This window comes from Dromiciops gliroides, chromosome 1 (genome assembly GCF_019393635.1).
Source record: "Dromiciops gliroides isolate mDroGli1 chromosome 1, mDroGli1.pri, whole genome shotgun sequence".
Taxonomy (NCBI): Eukaryota; Metazoa; Chordata; class Mammalia; order Microbiotheria; family Microbiotheriidae; genus Dromiciops; species Dromiciops gliroides.
Window position 1 is genome coordinate 554,275,814 of NC_057861.1, and position 19,942 is coordinate 554,295,755.

The 19,942-nt window shown below is 40.5% G+C and overlaps 1 protein-coding gene, 1 non-coding gene and 1 pseudogene across 2 annotated transcripts in view; 2 read left to right on the plus strand and 1 right to left on the minus strand.

Annotated features, from left to right (window-relative positions):
• Positions 1-5,988: 5,988 nt before the first annotated feature.
• On the plus strand, positions 5,989-6,718 carry LOC122751609 (annotated as a pseudogene).
• A 1,694-nt stretch (positions 6,719-8,412) lies between these two features.
• LOC122737844 lies at positions 8,413-8,539 on the minus strand. The gene has a single exon (XR_006354603.1). It is a non-coding gene; the product is annotated as a U6atac minor spliceosomal RNA (small nuclear RNA).
• Positions 8,540-14,458: 5,919 nt separating this feature from the next.
• DDX58 (DExD/H-box helicase 58) overlaps positions 14,459-19,942 on the plus strand; it is a 55,776-nt gene continuing 50,292 nt past the window's right edge. Inside the window, exon 1 of the mRNA XM_043975232.1 lies at positions 14,459-14,661. Within this exon, the coding sequence (XP_043831167.1) occupies positions 14,556-14,661 (106 nt within the window). The 5' untranslated portion in view covers positions 14,459-14,555. The remainder of the gene's footprint in view (positions 14,662-19,942) is intronic.

Sequence of the window (19,942 nt, forward strand, 5' to 3'; positions counted from 1 at the left end):
CCTGAGTTCAAATCTGGCCTCAGGCACTTGACACCAGCTGTGTGACCCTGGGCAAGTCACTTAACCCCCATTGCCCCGCATAAAACAAAACAAAATGGCATGAGATTTGTGGGTTACAGTGTCTTCCATTTTCTTAACTATTTTCTTCTTTCCCATTTTGATTTTCTGAATTTTCTGATTTCTTTAGAATCCTAAAGGAAAAGATAAAAAACTTTGAAAACTGAACTAGGTGCTTAATAATATTTGAATTCAAGAAGTTGAGAATGAGGCAGTTTGTTCTAACCTGGCTTGCCCACTTAGTTGTGTGGTTTTTAGGCAAAGTGCTTACCCTCTCTAAACCTCATTTTCCTTATCTGTGAAATGAGAATATTGAGCTAGATCATTATTAGTTCTTAAAACTTCTTTGGTCTCAGGACCCCTTTACACATTGAAAAATTATTGAGGATCCCTTTTGGGGTTTTTTGTTTATGTGGGTTGTATCTTGATTTTCATGGTGTTAGAAATTACCTGATAGTTTTAGAATATTCATTAAAATTATAATAAACATTACATGTTGACATAACTTTTTTATGAAAAATGTATTTTCCAAAACAAAATGTAATGAGAAGAATGGTTATCAGCTTTTGCATTGAACTGTTGAGATAGGCTGTTTTGACTGAAGTATATAAAGAAATCCAGCCTCACATAGATATGTAGTTGGGAAAAGGAGTATTTTAATAAGCAAATGATGTCTTAGTATTATGAAATTAGTTTTGGCCTTGCATACCACCTTAAAGGGTCTAGGGGACCTCTAGGGGTCTGTGGACCACACTGAGAACTAGGGACCTAGATAATTGCTACGGTTCCTTCCTGTTCAACACCCTACAATGTGTGAGAATCAGGGTACCACCCCCTGCTGAGAAAGACATTGTGAGAACCAGGGCAATGCCCCCTGAAAAGAAAGTATGTGACTAGTGTCTAGAAGTTAAGTCTTTTCATAGACTGCCTGTAAGTCATGTCAATCAATGGACCAGCCAGTTAGCTTGGAGCTGCGTGTAGGGACTGCCTCTCTTCCGGTCCCATGGGAAGCTTCCACTGGAACACAAAGAGGAGTGTTCCTTTTCATGGAACCGGCTTGTGCTAGCAGAACTTCACATGTTCTCTTTGGAAGCGTGGATAGCTAAATGAAGGTAGCTCTCGAGCTCTCGCTCTTGCTCTCTCTCTCTCTGTGCTAACTCCTAATATACTTCAATAAATGCTTAAGGGGCAGCTAGGTGGCACAGTGGATAGAGCACCGGCCCTGGAGTCAGTAGTACCTGAGTTCAAATCCGGCCTCAGACACTTAACACTTACTAGCTGTGTGACCCTGGGCAAGTCACAACCCCAGTTGCCTCACTTAAAAATAAAATTTAAAAAATAAATGCTTAAAAGCCTAAATTGTTTTCTAATTTTTCTGTAAACTTAGCTAGTTCTACCCCCATTCCCACACTGGGGGCAGATAAGGTGATCACACATTAGATTTTAAACATCACAGATGGTTTCTATACCTAGCCCTTTTGTTTAAAGACCACTTTCATTTTTTATTTATTTGCCAATCTGTATTTTCCATCAAATGTTTTAGTTATTATTCACACTTTCCTTCACCTTCTACTCGTAACTTCATGGAGACTACCAATTGTCTTCATTTACAGAATCAGACTCTCAGAATAGGAAGGGGCCCCTCTAGTCCAATTCATAGCTGAAGCAATAATCGCCTATATGATATCCCTTAGTGGATCCCTTATCTTGAAAACCTCTAGTGATGGACTTGGCTATTTTCTGAGTTCCATTTTAAATTTAATGTTTGTTATATTGACCTTAAATTGGCCATGAACAAGTTGCTTTTTCAACACCCTCTGAAAACGTCTAATGAACAAATTCATTTTAACTGGCAAAGGTTTTCCTTGAGAAGTATTGACTTCCCAATATCTAAGTTTCATTTTAATCCATTGTGGAACAAATACTGGTTTTGAACTGGGGTCATTTGAGTTTGTACCATGACTATTTGCTAGAATTGTAGAAATAGAAATGTCTACCAGCATCTCCCACATGGGCTAGGCTAGTCTTATTCTCAAAAGTTACTGAGGTGGGGCAGCTAGGTGGCTCAGTGGATAGAGCACTGGCCCTGGATTCAGGAGGACCTGAGTTCAAATCCGGCCTCAGACACTTGACACTTAACTAGCTGTGTGATCTTGGGCACACTTAACCCTCATTGCCCAGCAAAAACAAAAAATAATTACTAGCTTGTGTGACCCTAGGCAAGTCACTTAATCCCAATTGCCTCACCAAAAAAAAAAAAAAAGTTAATTGAGGGGCAGCTAGGTGGCAAAGTGGAGAGAGGGCTGGCCCTTAAGTCAGGAGGGACCTGACTTTAAATGTGGCCTCAGACATCTATTAGTGGTATGACCCTGGACAAGTCATTTAACCCTAATTGCCCTCTGTCCATCTCCCCCCCCCCCCAAAAAAAAAAAAAGTTATTGAAACTGTCCTTGAGACTTGAATGGTTTAGGGCTTTGACTATCTTCTTAGTCACCTGAGTACAAAAACAAAAATACTGGAAGCTCCATTAAGGTCCAGAGGCTGGATGTGTGGACCATCGTGGGCTACAGGTGAGGAAACTGGATTCAAATTGAATCAGTGATGTGTCACTATCAAATTCCCATGGGGCCTCCCCTAATTGGACAACTTGGACCATGCCTCAGACTTGTGGAGAAAAAAACACTGTAGCCCATAAAATGCTATATAAATGAGAATTTTTCAAAACCCTTGTATAAATTTTGCTGCCACAAAATCTGGTTGAACTCTTCTGCCACCCAATCTCTATTCTCTCTGGTGAAGGTGTATGAAGGGGAGTTAGGTTTAAGATGGTGAAGATTGGTTTATGAGATCTTTGAGCTTGAGGAAGTAGAAGAGAAATTTGGGCAGAATAGTAAGGTCTCCTGATTTGGTTCAAGGATAAACTGAATATTCTGATTAGCTTTACAGTAGGATCCTTCTTTACATACCTTATAATCACTACAACTGGCTAGCTTGAGAAGGAAGGAAAAACATAGTACCTATGTGCCAAGGACTCTGCTAAACACTACAAATATCCCATTTGATGCTCACAACAACCCTGGGAAGTTGGTGATGCTATCTCCATTTTACAGTTAAACTGAGGCAGAGCTTAAATGACTTGCCCAGGTCACAACTAACAAGTGTTTGAAGCTGAATTTGAACTCGAGTCTTTGTGATTCCAGGCTATCTACAGACCACCTAGGTGCCTCTAAAACCAGAAGAGCATGAGATTTAATCTAGTGGGTTCAATTATCTCAATGCAGATGAGCCACCATACCTTTCTGTCTTTCTGTCCTGCTCTCATATCCTGTCACCTTCAGAATCATCAGACATCTGCTGGTCTTCTCCATTTACATGACTCATAGGCATTTCAACATGTCAAAAAATATATTTTTTAAACTACAAAACACTTAACTTCCATATTCCTGTTATGGGCCTTACCCAGACTTGCAACCTTGGAGTGACTCTCAACTGTTCCTTATCTCTCATGATTCATTTCCAATCAAAGGCCAAGTCTTAGTGATTCTACCTCTATAATATCTCTCATCTTGACTCCTCACATGGTCACCACTCTAGTTCAGGCCTTTGCCTATATCATATATTCTCCTAATTGGTCTCAATCTCTGTTTTCTCTTCACCATTTTACACAATGTCAAATTGAGGAACATGTCTTAGAATGTGAAACTTCTGCTTGAGTTAAAATACTTCTATTTTATTCTATAGTAGACTCCTACTGCTAGGTTAAAATAGTTCTTTTTGGCGATTAAAGTCAAAGCCCTTCACAGCTTGTCTTCATCCGGTCTTTTCCAGATATTTTGTCTCACCACCTTTACCATACTTATGTTTTAACTAAAGTGAAACATCTATTTCTGTTGACCTGTGTACAATAGTCCATCTCCTGCCCTTTTGCCTTTGCTCAATTTGTCCCCCTATGCGTGGAATAGTTTCTTTCCTTATCTCTTTTGGAATCCTCGGCTTTCATTCTCCACTCAGGTGGCAATCTTATTATACAGTAGGCTTGTGTTTGATGTTTTAAGTTGTCACTGCTCTTCCATTGGCCCCTATCACTTTTTATATAAGTAAAGCTTTGTAAATATTTTGTATTTACTTACCTGTGTATAAGGCCCCTTCACCCCTACCCCAGAAGAATATAAACTTGAAGCCAAGTACTGATTTTCATTTTTAAAAAATCTACAGTGCCTGGTGAAGTGCCAGTGTTTAAATGCTTGTTAAGTTGAATTGACTTGCCCAGAGAGTTAAGTATGGCAGTTACATCTGGGACCTGGGGAGATGGCATCTTTGGACCTTGCCCTTTCAGGAGTCCTTCCCCCAATATATCTGCCCACCCACTAATGTGTTCCTGATAGACATGAATCAAGCTTATGGTTTCAGGGCTGACATGGCCACTTTGGAAGTCACCAACTACAGTTCCTCTGATAAGATGGACCAGAAGACCTTACTGTCTATTCTGATCATGAAAAAGACCCCTGGGCTTTACCATTTATCCTGTTAATCTGTTTTCCACACCCAGGTATTGCCATCTGCCCTGTGACTAAACCTGTGTCACCTCCACTAATTAGATTGTAAACTCCTTGAGAGCAGGGACTGTCTAGCTTTTCTGTTTGTATTTCCAGTGTTTAACATAGTACTTGAGACAATAAGTTCTTAATAAATGCCTTTTCGTTTATTCATAAGCATGTCATTTCTCAGTGGGAGTTTGAGAGGGGAGAGATGACAGAACAGTTTACTCAGGTCATGAGCAGTGGTTTTGTGCTAGGGCTTTGCAATGATCTAATAATCACCAATTTTCTGCAGCTAATTATTACCTGGAGCAAATCAAGAAGTTTTTTCTTTTTGCAGTAAATTAAACTTCTCTCAGGAGTTGTAGTGTTCAGTAAATGTGCATGATAGACAGCTTGGGCAGCTAGCATTTGTTCACTGCTAGTATTAGCCATCACAATATCTGACAATGTTGAAAAAAACCTGAGAAACTAACTCCTCAACAGTGTGGAGGACAGGGAGGATTCAAAAGTGACCTCCAGAGAAAACACTCTTGGTTCTTCCAGTACCAAGAAACAGCCCTGTTACTATGAGGAGTAGAATCTGTCTTATGAAAGAAGCTGAAGAGCACCTCTCAACTTTCTATGGGATTGTGGAAAATCAAATATTTTCAGAGAATGGAAGGAGTGCTTGAAGGAAGAAACAAGAAAAAAAAATCTGGAGAGGTGGGGGAACCTCACCTGTTAGGAGGTTAGAGGGTAGAGTAAGTGACTGAGGCAAAAGGAAAGTACAACATTTAAAGCTGTATTCAAAGAAGGTTGAGTGGGCCTTGGAGTAAGAAAGGCTAGGTTTAAGCTTTGCCTCTGGACATATTGGCTTCCTGCTTCTGGTCAAGCCACTTTGACTTCACTGCCCTAGCAACTAAACATTCTACATGGCATAAATGGAGCTGGTCTACATTGATTGAAGGAGTTTTCTCACCCAGGAATTACCTATACCAATGTAATCACTGGGACAGTATGTTCCCCATAATAGGTTTGAAACTCATGCTGAGGGAACAGCTTCTACTCAGGAAGAAGTAATTTCTTGGGCTAACTGGTGCTATCAGGGAAAAAAAATCAAGGAATGATCAGATGAGATCATTAGTGGTGATTGGTGACTCCTGCTGAGTTACTTGTCACTGAAGCAGCTATTTGTTAATGTTATAGAAGGTTGGGTTTGGGATTTGGGGTTGGGTGGTGGTTTTTGCCCATCTCTGAGCATAATACTCAAAACATGACAATATTTCTCAAAAATAATTCATTTATAAATAAATTATACCACTGTTAATGATCACAAAATTTGGGCCAATAAGATTTTGAGAGGCCAGGTTGCCAATTGAAGCAATAGGATTCAGAGAAGTATATTCGAAAAATGACTAACTGGGTAAAGATGATGGTGTCTAAAAAGATCTGAATTTCCAAACCATAACTTAGAATATAGGCTCTTGTTCAAGAATTAAATGCATCTAGTAAAGACTGATAGCCTCTTTCTCACACAAACTCCCCCTTCCCCCAGCTTAGCCTAGCCCAGCCTGGCCCTGAGGGGCCAGCAGAAGCCTCCCAGCAGACACCCAGGTAGTATATATCTTCCTTTTAAAGCTGGGAACAGGAAAATTTTTTGAATAATAAAGATACCTAAATTCAGGCGCCACCTAAATTCAGGCGCCGCCTAAATGATGATGATGTCACTGGTTCTGTGAAAAGTGAAAGGAGAAATCGTTTGGAAGAAGATTCAGATGAAAAAGAGGATTTTTTCCTAAGGGCCCATCTGGAACAAAATTTGGACCTCGGAATGACAAAATTAGGCATGTACAGAATCAGGAAGATGAAGTAAGTGATATTACACAAAAGAATATTATAAAAGTGATTGAAAAAGGAGAGAAACTGGATGACCTACAAGGCAGAAAGCTTATCAGATAATGCAACAGCTTTTAGCAAGAGATCTTAATAGCTTCAAAGATAAACATGGTGGCAAGGATGCAAAATGAAGGCTCTGGTTGCTGTTATCCTTCTGCTGGTGATTATCATTCCTATTGTCCTCAAATATCAGACTTGATTCAGTGACCAGAGATTTCCAATAAAACAGTTCTGGGACAATTAAACAGAAACATCTACTCTGTTGTGTACTAGTGTGTAATTTAAGATTCTAAATGTGGATTCTAATATGTTCCCCCAGTTTTGGGGGAAAATGACTAAAATCACTGATAAAACGAGTTTAGGTTTTTAAGGGTTTATTGAAAAATAGAAAGAAAAAGATTGAGAACAGAATTCTAACAGCCTGGCATTCCTATCTTTCCTCAAATTTCCTGTGAAGTCCTCTGCCGCCGCCACCACCACCATCAAGTCAGGAACCCAAAAGAGAGAGCGCTCTCCGAGCAGGCCCTCTTTCCTCCTTCCTATCTCCTCCCAGAAAATAGGAGGCTCCTCAAGTTGATTGGCTGGTAGACTTGATAGACAGCACCCACGAGCAAATGTCATTTCCTTACGCCAAGGAAAAGCCACATGGCCTTGCCCTCTGAGGCATTTTCCTCATGGTGGAGCTTTCCTATAGTAAGTCTCCAGTAGGTGGCATCATTCCAATCATTACACTAGGAACCTAATTTGAAACTAGATACCTGTCAGATACTTGCTAGATACTTGTATATAGAGTTCAGCATTGATGATGGTATTTCTAATTTAACATAATTTCCTAAGATAACCTAGAGAGGTAGGGATTTATTATTGCATTCAGGGATAGGGTGGAAGGTAAGAGATGACACATTATGTAAAAAGGGATGGTAATCATTCAGTTAATGATTATAAAATGTATAATTTTTCTCATAAAAAATTAGGTTTTGGAAATGGTTTCCATATTGTTACAGATAAACTAGTTTTCAATACTGCTACTTTCAACTGTGACTAAAGACATTCCAGTAAACCAATTTTGCCTGTTAAAAAAAATAGCCTGCGTGTAATATTGACAGGGATCACCCCATCCTTAGCAGAACCAGTCCACAGTTTTAGGTAAAGGAATCTGTTGTTTATTGGAGAATGCTCTAGGATGTGGGACTTCTCAAGTGGCCTTTTGCCTCTACAGAGGAAATCATATGTCCCAAACTTGTAAAAGGAGCCACCTGAAAGCTAAGGAAAAATTGCTTGACTCAAGCTTTGGGAGACCTAGGGTGTTTCTGAGCAGTTGTAAGAACAGGAGTTAAACCTGGAAATCATAGGATCATGGATTCAGAGACTGAAGGGATCTTAGATACTGGATTAGGTAAGATCTCATCCATTCTCATTTTAGAGATGAGGAACCTGAGGGTCAGAAGAGTTAAGTGACTTCTCCAGAAGTGAGATTTGAACCCAGGTCTTCCTAATTCAAACCCTGCACTTAATCCTAGGTGTCACACTCCCTCTAAAAATGTGGGTATGTACTACAGAATAGATGGTGTTACATTAAAATTAGCATGAGTAACTCCATTTTGCCGCTTTTCCATCATTTTGTGAAGTTAACTTGTAACTCCATGTAAATCATCTGATTTTGGAGAGTTCTCAAGAGTACTCCCCCTCTCCAATGTCACTTGACTTAAGGAATGTCACAAAACTACCCCCTCTCCTTAATCACCCCTACACACACACACACACACACACACACACACACACACACACACACACACACACACACACACGAGAAACCAGATGTTTCAATTCTTATAATCAATGTTTCCTGTTTTTCACTCTGGGTCCTTGGTTTAGCAAGAGCTTTAGACCTGGTTTATTTTGTAGCCACATTTATTGCCAAATAAATAGTTGCCTAAGTGTAATTACTTGATTTATTTATTCCACCATAAGTGGTAACAAGTTAATCATTTGTGTTGTAGAGGTCACTTGGACTCCTTCCATCCTTATCAAGGGGAGTATTAATCTTTCATGCTTTCATATAACACAAATGGAAATAAAGTGGGGCTGTATGAACCACAGGAACCAAGAATATTGCAGGTTCACTCATGACCACATAGCTGAGGCAAACCAAGACATATCAGATTCTACTCTTCAGGCAGGGGACTACTTAGTGGTTCTTCAATCCTCTTAACTTTCTCCACTCTCAGTATCTAACTACATACCAAGGTACAATTTTCCTACTCCATAATTTTTCCCTGAAGAAGTTTCTATTCTATCAGCAGGGGAAATGTAATAGATTGTACCCATTTGTGTTTGGGGCAAAGAATGCTTCTACTATTTGATTCCTTTTAGGTACAAGAATGTCTGTGTAACTGGGACCTCATGACCACCAGCAGTCATTTCAAGCCCCCATTGTGTTCCCCTAAGGTGGAAGATGGAATGCCAAATAAGGGTATAATTAAGTAGGCCACTTTGGTTAGACCAGGAGTTTACAAAAAGGAGTCATGTGAGATCAACATAGGCTGGTTCCTGATTGTGAGGAATTTTAAATGCCAGACTGAAGATTTTGTACTTTGTACTCTATCTTGGCATTCCATCTTCTACCTTAGTAATTTACTACAGTCTCCCAAGCCTGGAACATATATACTTCTGCCCTCTGCCTCTCAGACTACTTAGACCTAATTTAGGTACCATCTCTTATAGGAAACTATTCCTAATCTCTTTCATTATCACTCTATTCTTCCTCAAATTATTTTGTATTTATATGTCTGTTTTACATGTTATTTACCCTAATAGAAAGGTAAGTTCATTGAGAACCTTTTCAGTCTTTTACTTTTGTCTTTCTCCAGTGTCTTGCATATATTGGGTATTTAGTTCATGTTTCTCAAATGATTTATACATTAAATTCAATTAGAAGTATGGCACAATTAGGCTTACTGTAGAAAGCCCCCATAACCCCCTCCCTGCAATGTCAGAAAATGGTCCAAAGACTGGGGTTTCCTATTATAGATTCCTCTTCTTGACACAAGGTTCCCTTATGGTCTCCAAGACCACATATACCCATCACAGCCTATAAAATTGCTTCTACCTATGATGTTCTGTGATAGGTTAAATATATGGATAGGTAGAGGAGAGAAGGTGAGTATCCTAGGTTTTTGTGAGGATTTTGGATGAACAAAGGCATAGAGTTGAGAATGGACATGGTATATTTCCAGGGACAGTGTGAAGACTGACCTTACTAGAATGTAGGGCACATCTTGGGGGAACAAGAACAAAATGTCTGAACTACTAATTTGTCATTATGTCTGTGTGTTCTCTTATTTTCCAGACTAAATTGAAATTTCTCTGTGGGCAGGGAGTCTCCTTAAACTTATCCATTGTGAGGAATGGGGGGGGGCGGGTTGTCTCCTCTCAATAAGGGTTAATTCAAAGGCTAATTAAGACTCCCCTCACAAATTTAGACCAAGAAATTTGGGTCAGAAAAACTGGTTCTGGTTAGCTAGTGTTTGCTCATGGAATGGTGCCTCTTTCTTGTGAGAATGACAATAAATACGCCTTTGACACATCGCTGCTGCTGAATTCCAGAGAATTATTGAGCGGTCATTTTTCTCACATCCATACTTTTTTCGGTGCCACATATCATCGTAGGTGCTCTATAAATACTAGGTGAATGAATAAATAAGGAATGTATGATTGGGAAAATGTTTGGATAGTTAGGTTGGAGTCAGATTATAGAGGGCCTTAAAAGTCTGGAAAGAAAAGGATAGTGTCATGGGGTACAGAGCACCCCAGAAGTTCTCTGGGGCACATCAAGGAATCTTCTCCTTGAGAAACTAAACCAGAGGACAGATACGCCTAGAGAGATAAGGGGAACCAAATCGGTCTCCCTTACCCCTGGGGAGATAAGTTTGGGTGTGGCTTCGACCTTTGTGTCCTGAAGAGAGATCCGTAGCCACCCGTCACCCAATTCCTCCAGTCACTACCAGTGGGGGATGGTCCTCCCTCACTAAAGGAACTGTCATGGGGTGCAGAGCACACCAAGGAATCTTCTCCTTGAGAAACTAAACCAGAGGACAGATAACGCCTAGAGAGATGAGCTGAACCAAATCGGACTGAGCTAGCTTCGGATTCCTACCCTTCATTCTGGTCTCCTTTGTGTTCTGAAGAGGGATCCGTAGCCACCCCTCACCCAATTCCCCCAGCTACCACCAGTGGGGGATGGTCCTCTCTCACTAAAGGAACTTTTCACGGGCAGATGGTCCACCCCCATCAGTCCTCTATAAAAGTACCTTCCGGTTGTTCGGGGAGATTTGGTGCCTCTGAGCCATGTGCTTTATGCCAAACCTTCCCATGAAAAGTCCAAGGATTTCTTTCATGGTTTCCCTCCCCCCACCCTTCCCTTCCCTTGCTCCTAAATAAACTATCACCTTATTCTAACTACGTTTTGTGTGCAAGAGGGTGTAATTCTTTAAAGAGGAATTCCTAAGAACCCCAACCCCAACCCGTACCCCATTTTCCCACCATATCAGAACTTTCCACAGGCATATGGTCCACCCCCATCACTCCTCTATAAAAGTACCTGCCTTTCTCCTGCTTGAGGAGATTGGTACCTTTGAGCCATGTGCCTATCTCCCCATGAGAAGTCCAAGGATTTCTTTCATGGTTTCCCTTCCCCCCTTCCCTTCCCTTCCCTTCCCCCTAAATAAACTACCACCTTATTCTAACTACTTTTGTGTGCAAGAGGGTGTAATTCTTTAAAGAGGAATTCCTAAGAATCCCAACTCCTAACCAAACCCGGTACCCCATTTCCCCCCATAACAATAGGTTTGAACTTGTGAACTCAGATAAGGAAATTCCCTCTACTAATGACGTTTAGCACCTTTTCTGTAACTTACAGTTTTAGAAAATTGATTAGGGCACTGAGATGGATCCAAATGCAGTTGGAGACCTGGGCCTTTTTAAGCAAAGGCGTTTCCCAGGACTCATTTTTTTTGTTTGTTTTTTGCAGGGCAATGAGGGTTAAGTGATTTGTCCAGGGTCACACAGCTAGCAAGTGTCAAGTATCTGAGGCTGGATTTGAACTCAGGTCCTCCTGAATCCAGGGTAGGTGCTTTATCCACTGTTCCACCTAGCTGGGGGCGGGGGGGGGGGGGCGCCCCCTTCTCATCTCATCTCTATCTCTCAGAATTCTTGTCTTCCAGCCTCAGCTCAAATGCACCCTATTTCTTTTCTTTTTTTAATTAGAATTTTGTTTTCCCCCCAATTACATGTAAAAAACAATTTTAACATCCATTTTTAAAACTTTATGTTCCAAATTCTTTTCCTTCCTCTCTGTACGACCCCTGCCCTTTAACAACGCAAGCAATTCAATATAAGTTATATATGTGTAGTCATGCAAAAAGTTTCTACATTAGTCAGGTTGTGAAAGAAAACAAAAAAAAAACTTAAGAAAAAGAAACTTTTTAAAATGCTTCAATTTATATTCAGGCACCATTAGTTCTTTCTTTGGAGATTTACTGCATTTTTCATAAGTCCTTCGGTGTTGTCTTAGATCATTGCATTGCTGAGCATAACCAAGTCATTCACAGCTGATCACCTTGCAATATTACTGTTACTTTCTATACAGTACATCTCACTTTGCAACAGCTCATGTCTTTCCAGGTTTTTCTGAGAGCATCATGATCATCATTTCTTTTTTTCTTTTTTTGGTGAGGCAGTTGGGGTTAAGTGACTTGCCCAGGGTCACACAGCTAGTAAGTGTCAAGTGTCTAAGGTTGGATTTGAACTCAGGTCCTCCTGACTCCAGGGCCAGTGCTCTATCCACTGCGCCACCTATCTGCCACTTGCTCATCACTTCTTCCAGCACAATAGTGTTCCATCATAATCTCATCCCACAATTTGTTCAGCCATTCCCCAACTGATGGGCATCTCTTCAATTTCAAATTCTTTGTACCAGAAAAGGGCTGTCATAAATATTTTTTTGTATATATAAGTCCTTTAACTTTTTGGTTTTTATCTCTTTTTGGATACTGATGTAATAGTGGTCTTACTCTGTCAAAGAGTATGCAGGGTTTTATAGCCCTTTGGCCATAGTTCCAAATTATTCTAGAGAATGTTTGATTCAGTTTACAACTCTGCCAACAGTGCATTAATGTTTCATTTCCCCCATATCCACTGTAACATTTATCACTTTCCTTTGCTGTCCTATTATTCAATCCAATAGGTATGAGGTAGTACCCAAGAATTGTTTTGACTTGCATCTTTCCAATCAATAGTGAGTTAGAGCATTTTCTTTCATATGGCTCTAGATAGTTTTGATTATTTCATCTGAAAACTGTTCATATCTTTTGATCATTTATCAGTTGGAGAATGTCTCTTATTTTAACAACTTTGACTCAGTTCTCTGTGTGTTTAAGAAATGAGGCCTTTATCAGACAAACTTGCTTTAAAAGTTTTTCAGTTTCTATTGCTAATTGAATTTCCCTCCATCCTACTCCCTCCCCATGTCGTTTACTCTATTCTCTATCTCCTTTCACCCTTTCCTTCCTCAAAGATGTTTTGCTTATGCCTGCCCCCTCCCCCAATCTGCTCTCCCTTCTATCACCCTCCCCAACCCCTTCCCCTTTCCTGCAGGGTAAGATAGATTACTATATCCAATTGAGTCTGTATGTTATTCCCTCTGAGCCAATTCTGATGAGAGTTAGGTTCACTCACTCCCCAGCACCCCTCCCATCTTCCCCTCCACTGTATAGCTTTTTCTTGCTTCTTGTTCTTGTTCTTTTTTTTTTTTTTTTGGTGAGGCAATTGGGGTTAAGTGACTTGCCCAGGGTCACACAGCTAGTAAGTGTTAAGTGTCTGAGGCTCGATTTGAACTCAGGTACTCTTGACTCCAGGGCTGGTACTCTATCCACTGAGCCACCTAGCTGCCCCTTTTCTTGCTTCTTTTATGTGAGATAATTTACCCCATTCCACCTCTCCCTTTCCCTTTCTCCCAGTAATGCTCCCTATTTCTTGAAGCCTTCCCTGACCCTCTTTTTTGGGTTCAAGCACTAACCCTCTTCTGAGTATAGAGAATCCCAAAGAGGGACTCTTTTAAAAATTCATTCATTTATTTATTTATTTTTGGCAGGGCAACGGGGTTAAGTGACTTGCCCAGGGTCACACAGCTAGTGTCAAGTGTCTGAGGCTAGATTTGAACTCAGGTACTCCGGAATCCAGGCCCGTGCTTAATCCACTGTGCCACCTAGCTGCCCCCCCAAAGAGGGACTCTTAACAATGATCATGTCATGGACCTTTTTGGCAGTCTGATGAATACTTCTTAGAGTAACTTCTTTAAATGCATAAAATAAAATCTATAAGATACAAAGGAAATCAATTATATTTAAATATAGTTATCAAAATATGGGGAGAAACCCATTAGTTCACAGACTCTAGGTTAAGAACCCCTGATCCAGAGCTTGTAGGGACCTTAGAGATTATCTAATTAATCAACCAGCTAATATTTATTAAGCACTTACTATGTGTCAGGTACTGTACACTGATACTTTAAAAAAAAAGGCTTAAACAGGATACCCACAACCCCCTTATTTTACGGAAGAGCTTAAGAGAGGCCCAGATAGGTTAAAATGCCTCCTTGTTCAAGGTCACAGGTGACAGTTTTGGGCTTATTAAGCCCCAAAGGGCTACTCAATAAATGCATGCCTGTCTGATTGAAATGCTTTCTAAGTTTTTTGTTGTTTCTCCATTCTCGGTTTCTTTTCTCCGGGGTTAGTTGCAGTTTCGATTTTCTTTTTCTCCCATGAGCTTCCCTCTCATCTCACAACAACGCCAGCTATCAGCTGATTTACAAGAACAAGCGTCTTGCACGGTTCTGGGCTCTGGGAGCCGCCCACATCCTTCCCCACCCTGCCCTGGTTATTAACAGGAGTTTGAGCGCCGGGCGAGCTCTTTCGTACACTCTTTGCTCTCCTCCCCACTCCACCCCCCACCCCCCACATTGTTGGGTGCTTGGAGCCTCCCGTTTCCCCCTAGAGCTGCCTCGGGTTTTAAAGAGGAGACAACATGACTGAAGAGGAGAAGAAAAACCTGAAAGTTTTCGGAAACTACATAAGGAACATACTGGACCCAACTTATATCTTGAATTATATGACTGACTGGTTCTCGCAAGGTGAGATGCTGCCGCAGGCGTCCAGCTAGCTGTTCCTTCCTCTACATTCTTCCCGGCTCAGGGCTTTCGGGTGGTTAGTCCTAACCTGGAGCTTTAAGCCTCAGCGACTCCTTCTGGCAGGCCGACCTGCAGGCATGCAGCAGGTGGCGAGTGGTTTGCGGGGCATCTGGAGGTGCGGTTTATTCCGTGGTTTTAGTTTTTTGTCATTCCGCGAGAAGCTCTGACTTCGACAGTGTGGGGTTGGGGGTGCGGGGGGGAAGGATGACTGAGAGTCTTTGGAATGGTGGTAGAAACCATCTGGTCCAGACCTTCCGTTTTAAAGTTGTGGAAACTGTCCGGAGAGATGAACAGAAGCACCCCAGGTTGCACAGCTTGCTAGGGGCCAACCAAAATTACGAATTCGTTAGTGTTTCCATAGTTACTGTAATTTTTTTGGCTAGCCTTTCCCCTTGATGCGTTGTTTTGTTTTTTAAATAGAGATTTAATAATAATAGTTATTATTATTAATGAAAGAGTGCAAGAATTTCCACCTGAGGAAAAACTGAGGTTCTGAGTGTAATGACTTGTCAGTGTTAGTTGATAAATATTTATTAAGCACCAATTATTTACTGGGCACTGTGCTAAGCCCTTGGAACTGGGGGATGGGGGTTGGCGGGAATACAAAGAAAGGGGGAAAAAGAGTCCCTGCCCTCAAGGAGTTCACAATCTAATAGGGGAGGCAAGAAGCAAATAACTATGTACAAACAAGCTATATACAGGATAGATAGAAAACAATCAAGAAAGGGGCCCCAGAGTCCTTCTGACTGTACATCCGGTGTTCTCATTCTGCTATATCACACCATCTCTCACACCTAACAGAGATTCTTTCTGTCCTTTGATCCAGATTCCCTAGGCTAAGTGATATACCACCTATCTACTTCGTAGTTGAGTATTCACTGACAACAGCTGCACAGGTTCAGAAGGCGAGGCAGGATTTGACTCAGTAAGTGGAGGGAATGAACAGACAAAGGTGATCAGGGACCACTTCAGGTGTGGGAGTTAAATAGTTGAGGAATAGCAGGGCTAGAGGGCAGGAAAAGGGAAGATAGGTAAGGGGTTACCGCTGCTGCGGTATCATGGCAAAACGGTATGGAAAGACGACTGAATTTGGAGACAGAGTTTGAGTTCTGATTCACCATTCCTCTCATTATATAGCAGCTCTTCTAAACCTTTTTAGCCATCATCCAACCTCCCATGATTGCAGCCTTGGATGGTGCCAATAGCTCTGTTCTAGATACTCTCTCCTCTAGGTTTCTGCTTTTCCAACCACTCCTTCCCAGACTCTTTTGTCATATTATTCTTTAGGTCATGCTCACTAACTGTTCTATCTTATGCACTCCTCTCCCTCTATACTGTCTGTTGTGGTTATCTCATCAATTCTAATGGGTGATTCTCAGCACTATTTATTGAGCCCCGCTATTTCTCCTCACCTCCAGTCTTATGTCACCAAATACCTATTGGACATCTTGAATAAGATATCCTGTAGACATTTCAAAATCAAAATGTCCAAAACATCTCTCTCTCTTTCTTCCCAAGACCTCCACTCTTCAAAACTTCTCTACGATAATCTGAGGCACTGAAATTTTCCCTAGTAAGTACCCCAGGCTCACAGCCTACTTGATTCCTTGTTCTCACTCTCAATTACCCCACATATCCAATTTGTGGCAAAGGTTGGTAAGTCAATATAAGTTCTTCCTTATGTCACACAATAACTATGTCTCAGAGGTGGCATTTGAGCTCAATTCTTCTCGGCTCAAAGTCCAGCTCTATATCCACTATACCATGTTTCCTTTCTCTTTGGGTACATAGAAAAGACAGTGGAGAATTGAAAATAATTCTAATCTATGTACTAGTAATTTCTGTAGATACTTTGGGTTATAGAAGAAGTTAATTGCAGAACAGGACAAGCATATATAATGCACTTTATCTGAAACAACAAGGTGCCCTGAGAGGGAAAGACAGAGTCCTGTGCCATGAAGGCCAAATCACTACAACCTGCCCTTACACCCCCCCACCCCTCGCCCCGTGCCCCAGCACAGGGGCTGCCTGAGACCTGTACCTGTGAGCCCTGGGAATAGCAGCATCCCCCAGATCACTAGGGCTGCCTCCAGCCTAGTCCACTAAACCTTTATCCGGTGAAGCAATCCTACATACCTAGATACCTGGCAGAACTCTCTCTATAGGTATTATGGCCCTCACTTCCTCCATAGCCTCCACTACTGAAGACCCAGAAAGAAAAGTGCTCATCAAAGTCTTTGGCCCTGCCAAATGGTTCCATATCAGGAAAGGATGTGGATTTTGTCAATAGAAATGACACTTTACAGAAGACACATTTCCATCTGCATTGCACCTAAAAGACCTCTGAGCCTTTCAATCTGTGCTAAAGCTGAACCTTTCTATGTGTCTAAGTATGTTGTTTTCCGCCATTAGAATGGCAAGTAGGGATTGCCTTCCTCTATCTCTATCCTCAAATATACTGACATACTGAGAAAAAGTAATTTCTGGAATTACAAAAATGCCCAAACTGAAATGGAATATTGTGGCACAACATTGTACCTTCCACATGTCATGAGAGATTAAAAAACTTATCTTAGAGGTGGTGATAAATGTTTCATTTCCTGGAAACTCATATTTAAACCTCATTGAAAATTTATGGGTTATAATCAAGGCTAGACTTGGAAAATGGACAATTCATCAAAGGTATATTTAATATCTAATGTAATAAAAATGTAGTTTCAGGATTAAAGGATGTGTTAAAAAATGAACTCAGTGTTAAAACATAAAAAAAATAATGGCAGGGGAAGCTAGGTGGTGCAGTGGATAAAGCAGTGACCCTAGATTCAGGAGGACCTGAGTTCAAATCCAGCTTCAGACACTTGACACTTACTAGCTGTGTGACCCTGGACAAGTCACTTAACCCTCATTGCCTTGCCAAAAAAAAAAAGTAATTGTAGCAAAAGCATGTATTGCATATTAACAGTTTTTAAAGATATAAATAGTTACAAGGATTATTGTTTTAGTCAATAAATTTAATTACTTTAATATATATGTACTATACTATTTTATGAATTACTTTAATAAATTTAATCGCAGTTAATTTTGACATCCCAGTAACACTTACTCCCATTTATTTAATGTTTTGTAGTTGATAAAGTATTTTCTTCATATCAATTTTTTGAGATAGTGCAAAGTATTATTGTCCATGTCTTGTAGATAAGGGGTGATTTGGCTTGGAATCCTGGCTCTGACACTAGCCACTTAATCTTTATATATATATATATATATATATATATATATATATATAAAACCACTTAATCTTAGCCAAGTCTCTTTGATAAAAAGGGTAAGATAATAGGAGGCCTTGAATGACAAGCAGAGAATTGAGAGTGTATTATGATAAGCAAGAAGGAACCATTACAAAATTTTGAACAAGGGAACTATGTATTGAAAGCTATGCCCCAGGAAAACTGTAATCTGGAAGTGATGTGCAGGGTAATTTGGAGGGGAAAGGACATAGAATGGCAAGGAGGAGACTGTTGTAGGAATCCAGGTGTGTTGTTTGTCCTTCATTCTCGAAGAGGACCATGACATTGGGGTGATGTCATGACTTGCACTGAATTGGATTTAAATAGGGCAGTACAAGGTCACCAGCCTCACTCTCTCCTCCAGAACCATCTGGGTCCAGTGGCAAGATACATGAGGACAACTGGAGATGGCCTTGGATGTTTAAGGCAATTAGGGTTAAGTGACTTGTCCAGGGTCACGCAGCTAGTAAGTATCTGAGGTGAGTTTTAAACTCAGGTCCTCCTAACTTCAGGGCCAGTGCTCTATCTACTGCACCACATAGCTACCCCAAGAGTTCAAGTGCAAACTGATGAGGAAGGTAGGAATAGTGATGGAAAAGAAGTTTATTCTGGAAAGTAGTTCTGAACTATTCCCCTAAATTACTAAACTGTGCATACTGTTTGACACAGAAATCAAAGAGGAAAAGACCTCTGTGTACAATTTATACAACAGAAACATTATAAAGAGCACAACTCTGAAAGACTTGAACACTCATCAGTACGATGTCCAAACTTCATTACAGAGAAGAATGCTACTCAATTTCAAATAGAGAGATAATAGACTCCAGATGCAGAATAAGACATATCTTCAGAGAGAGTGTGAGAATTTATTTTGCTTGACTTTGCATATTTGTTACAAGGGTTTGTTTGTTTTTTCAGTTGGGTGGAAGAAAGGGGGAGGTAAAAAAGAAGAAGAAGAAAAAGAAAATAAAGTTTTGTGAGGAATCTTATTGAAAAAAAAATAACGGAATAGAAGGAAGGCCAAAAAGAATTATAGACAGGTAGGACAGTTTTGAAAATGAGATTAGAGTTTATTACTGCTCTGTAACAAGCAATGAATATTAAGAATGATATGCTGGGGTGGAAAAAAAAGCAGATTAGGAAAGCAATATACACAGTGATTACAATGTAAATCGAAGGAGCAAAAAAAATTAAAGCTATAGATCAGTATAATTATAATGGTTAAGGCTGGCCTGAGAGAAGAGATGGGAAAATGGCAGCTCCCTCCCTTATTGGCAGAGGTGAGTATATGATGTTTGGAACATTGCATAATGCCAGACTTGGTTGATGAGTTGGTAAGTTTTACCGACTTGCTTCTTTCTTTTTCTTTATCATAAAGGATGCTTCTTTAGGTGGGGTGGAAAGTAGAAATGGTTATGTTAGAAATGAAATATAATAATTGTTGAAAACTATTATAGATCATAGAAAGTTAGAACCCACTGTGATGACTTGACTTGCCCAAGGTCACACAGCTGATTAGTGACTGACTCAGACCTCGAATGAGGTTTCCTTAGTTCCACTATAGTGCTTTTCTCTTTGCACAATGTCACTTGGCCCTCTGAGTTCCTTCTAATGCTATGATTTATATCAGCCTATGTATTTGTATCCATATTTATGAGGAGTTTGTGGAGAGGACTGCTACTACATTGCTTCTTATCATGCCATCATCTTGGCTCTGCCCATCTCTGTCCATATTTATGTAAGTGTTTGGTGATCATATATACACATACATATATATGAGAAAAAGAGAGGGAGGGAGGGGGGAAGAGGGAGAGGGAGAGGGGAACTAACTGGAGGGAGAGTATTTCATGAGTCACAGGAAACCTCGGGGAAGGGTGAGATTCAGTTTTTGGTTGGTTTTTAGTTGTTCCTTTGTACAATACTGAGTGGTTCACCTT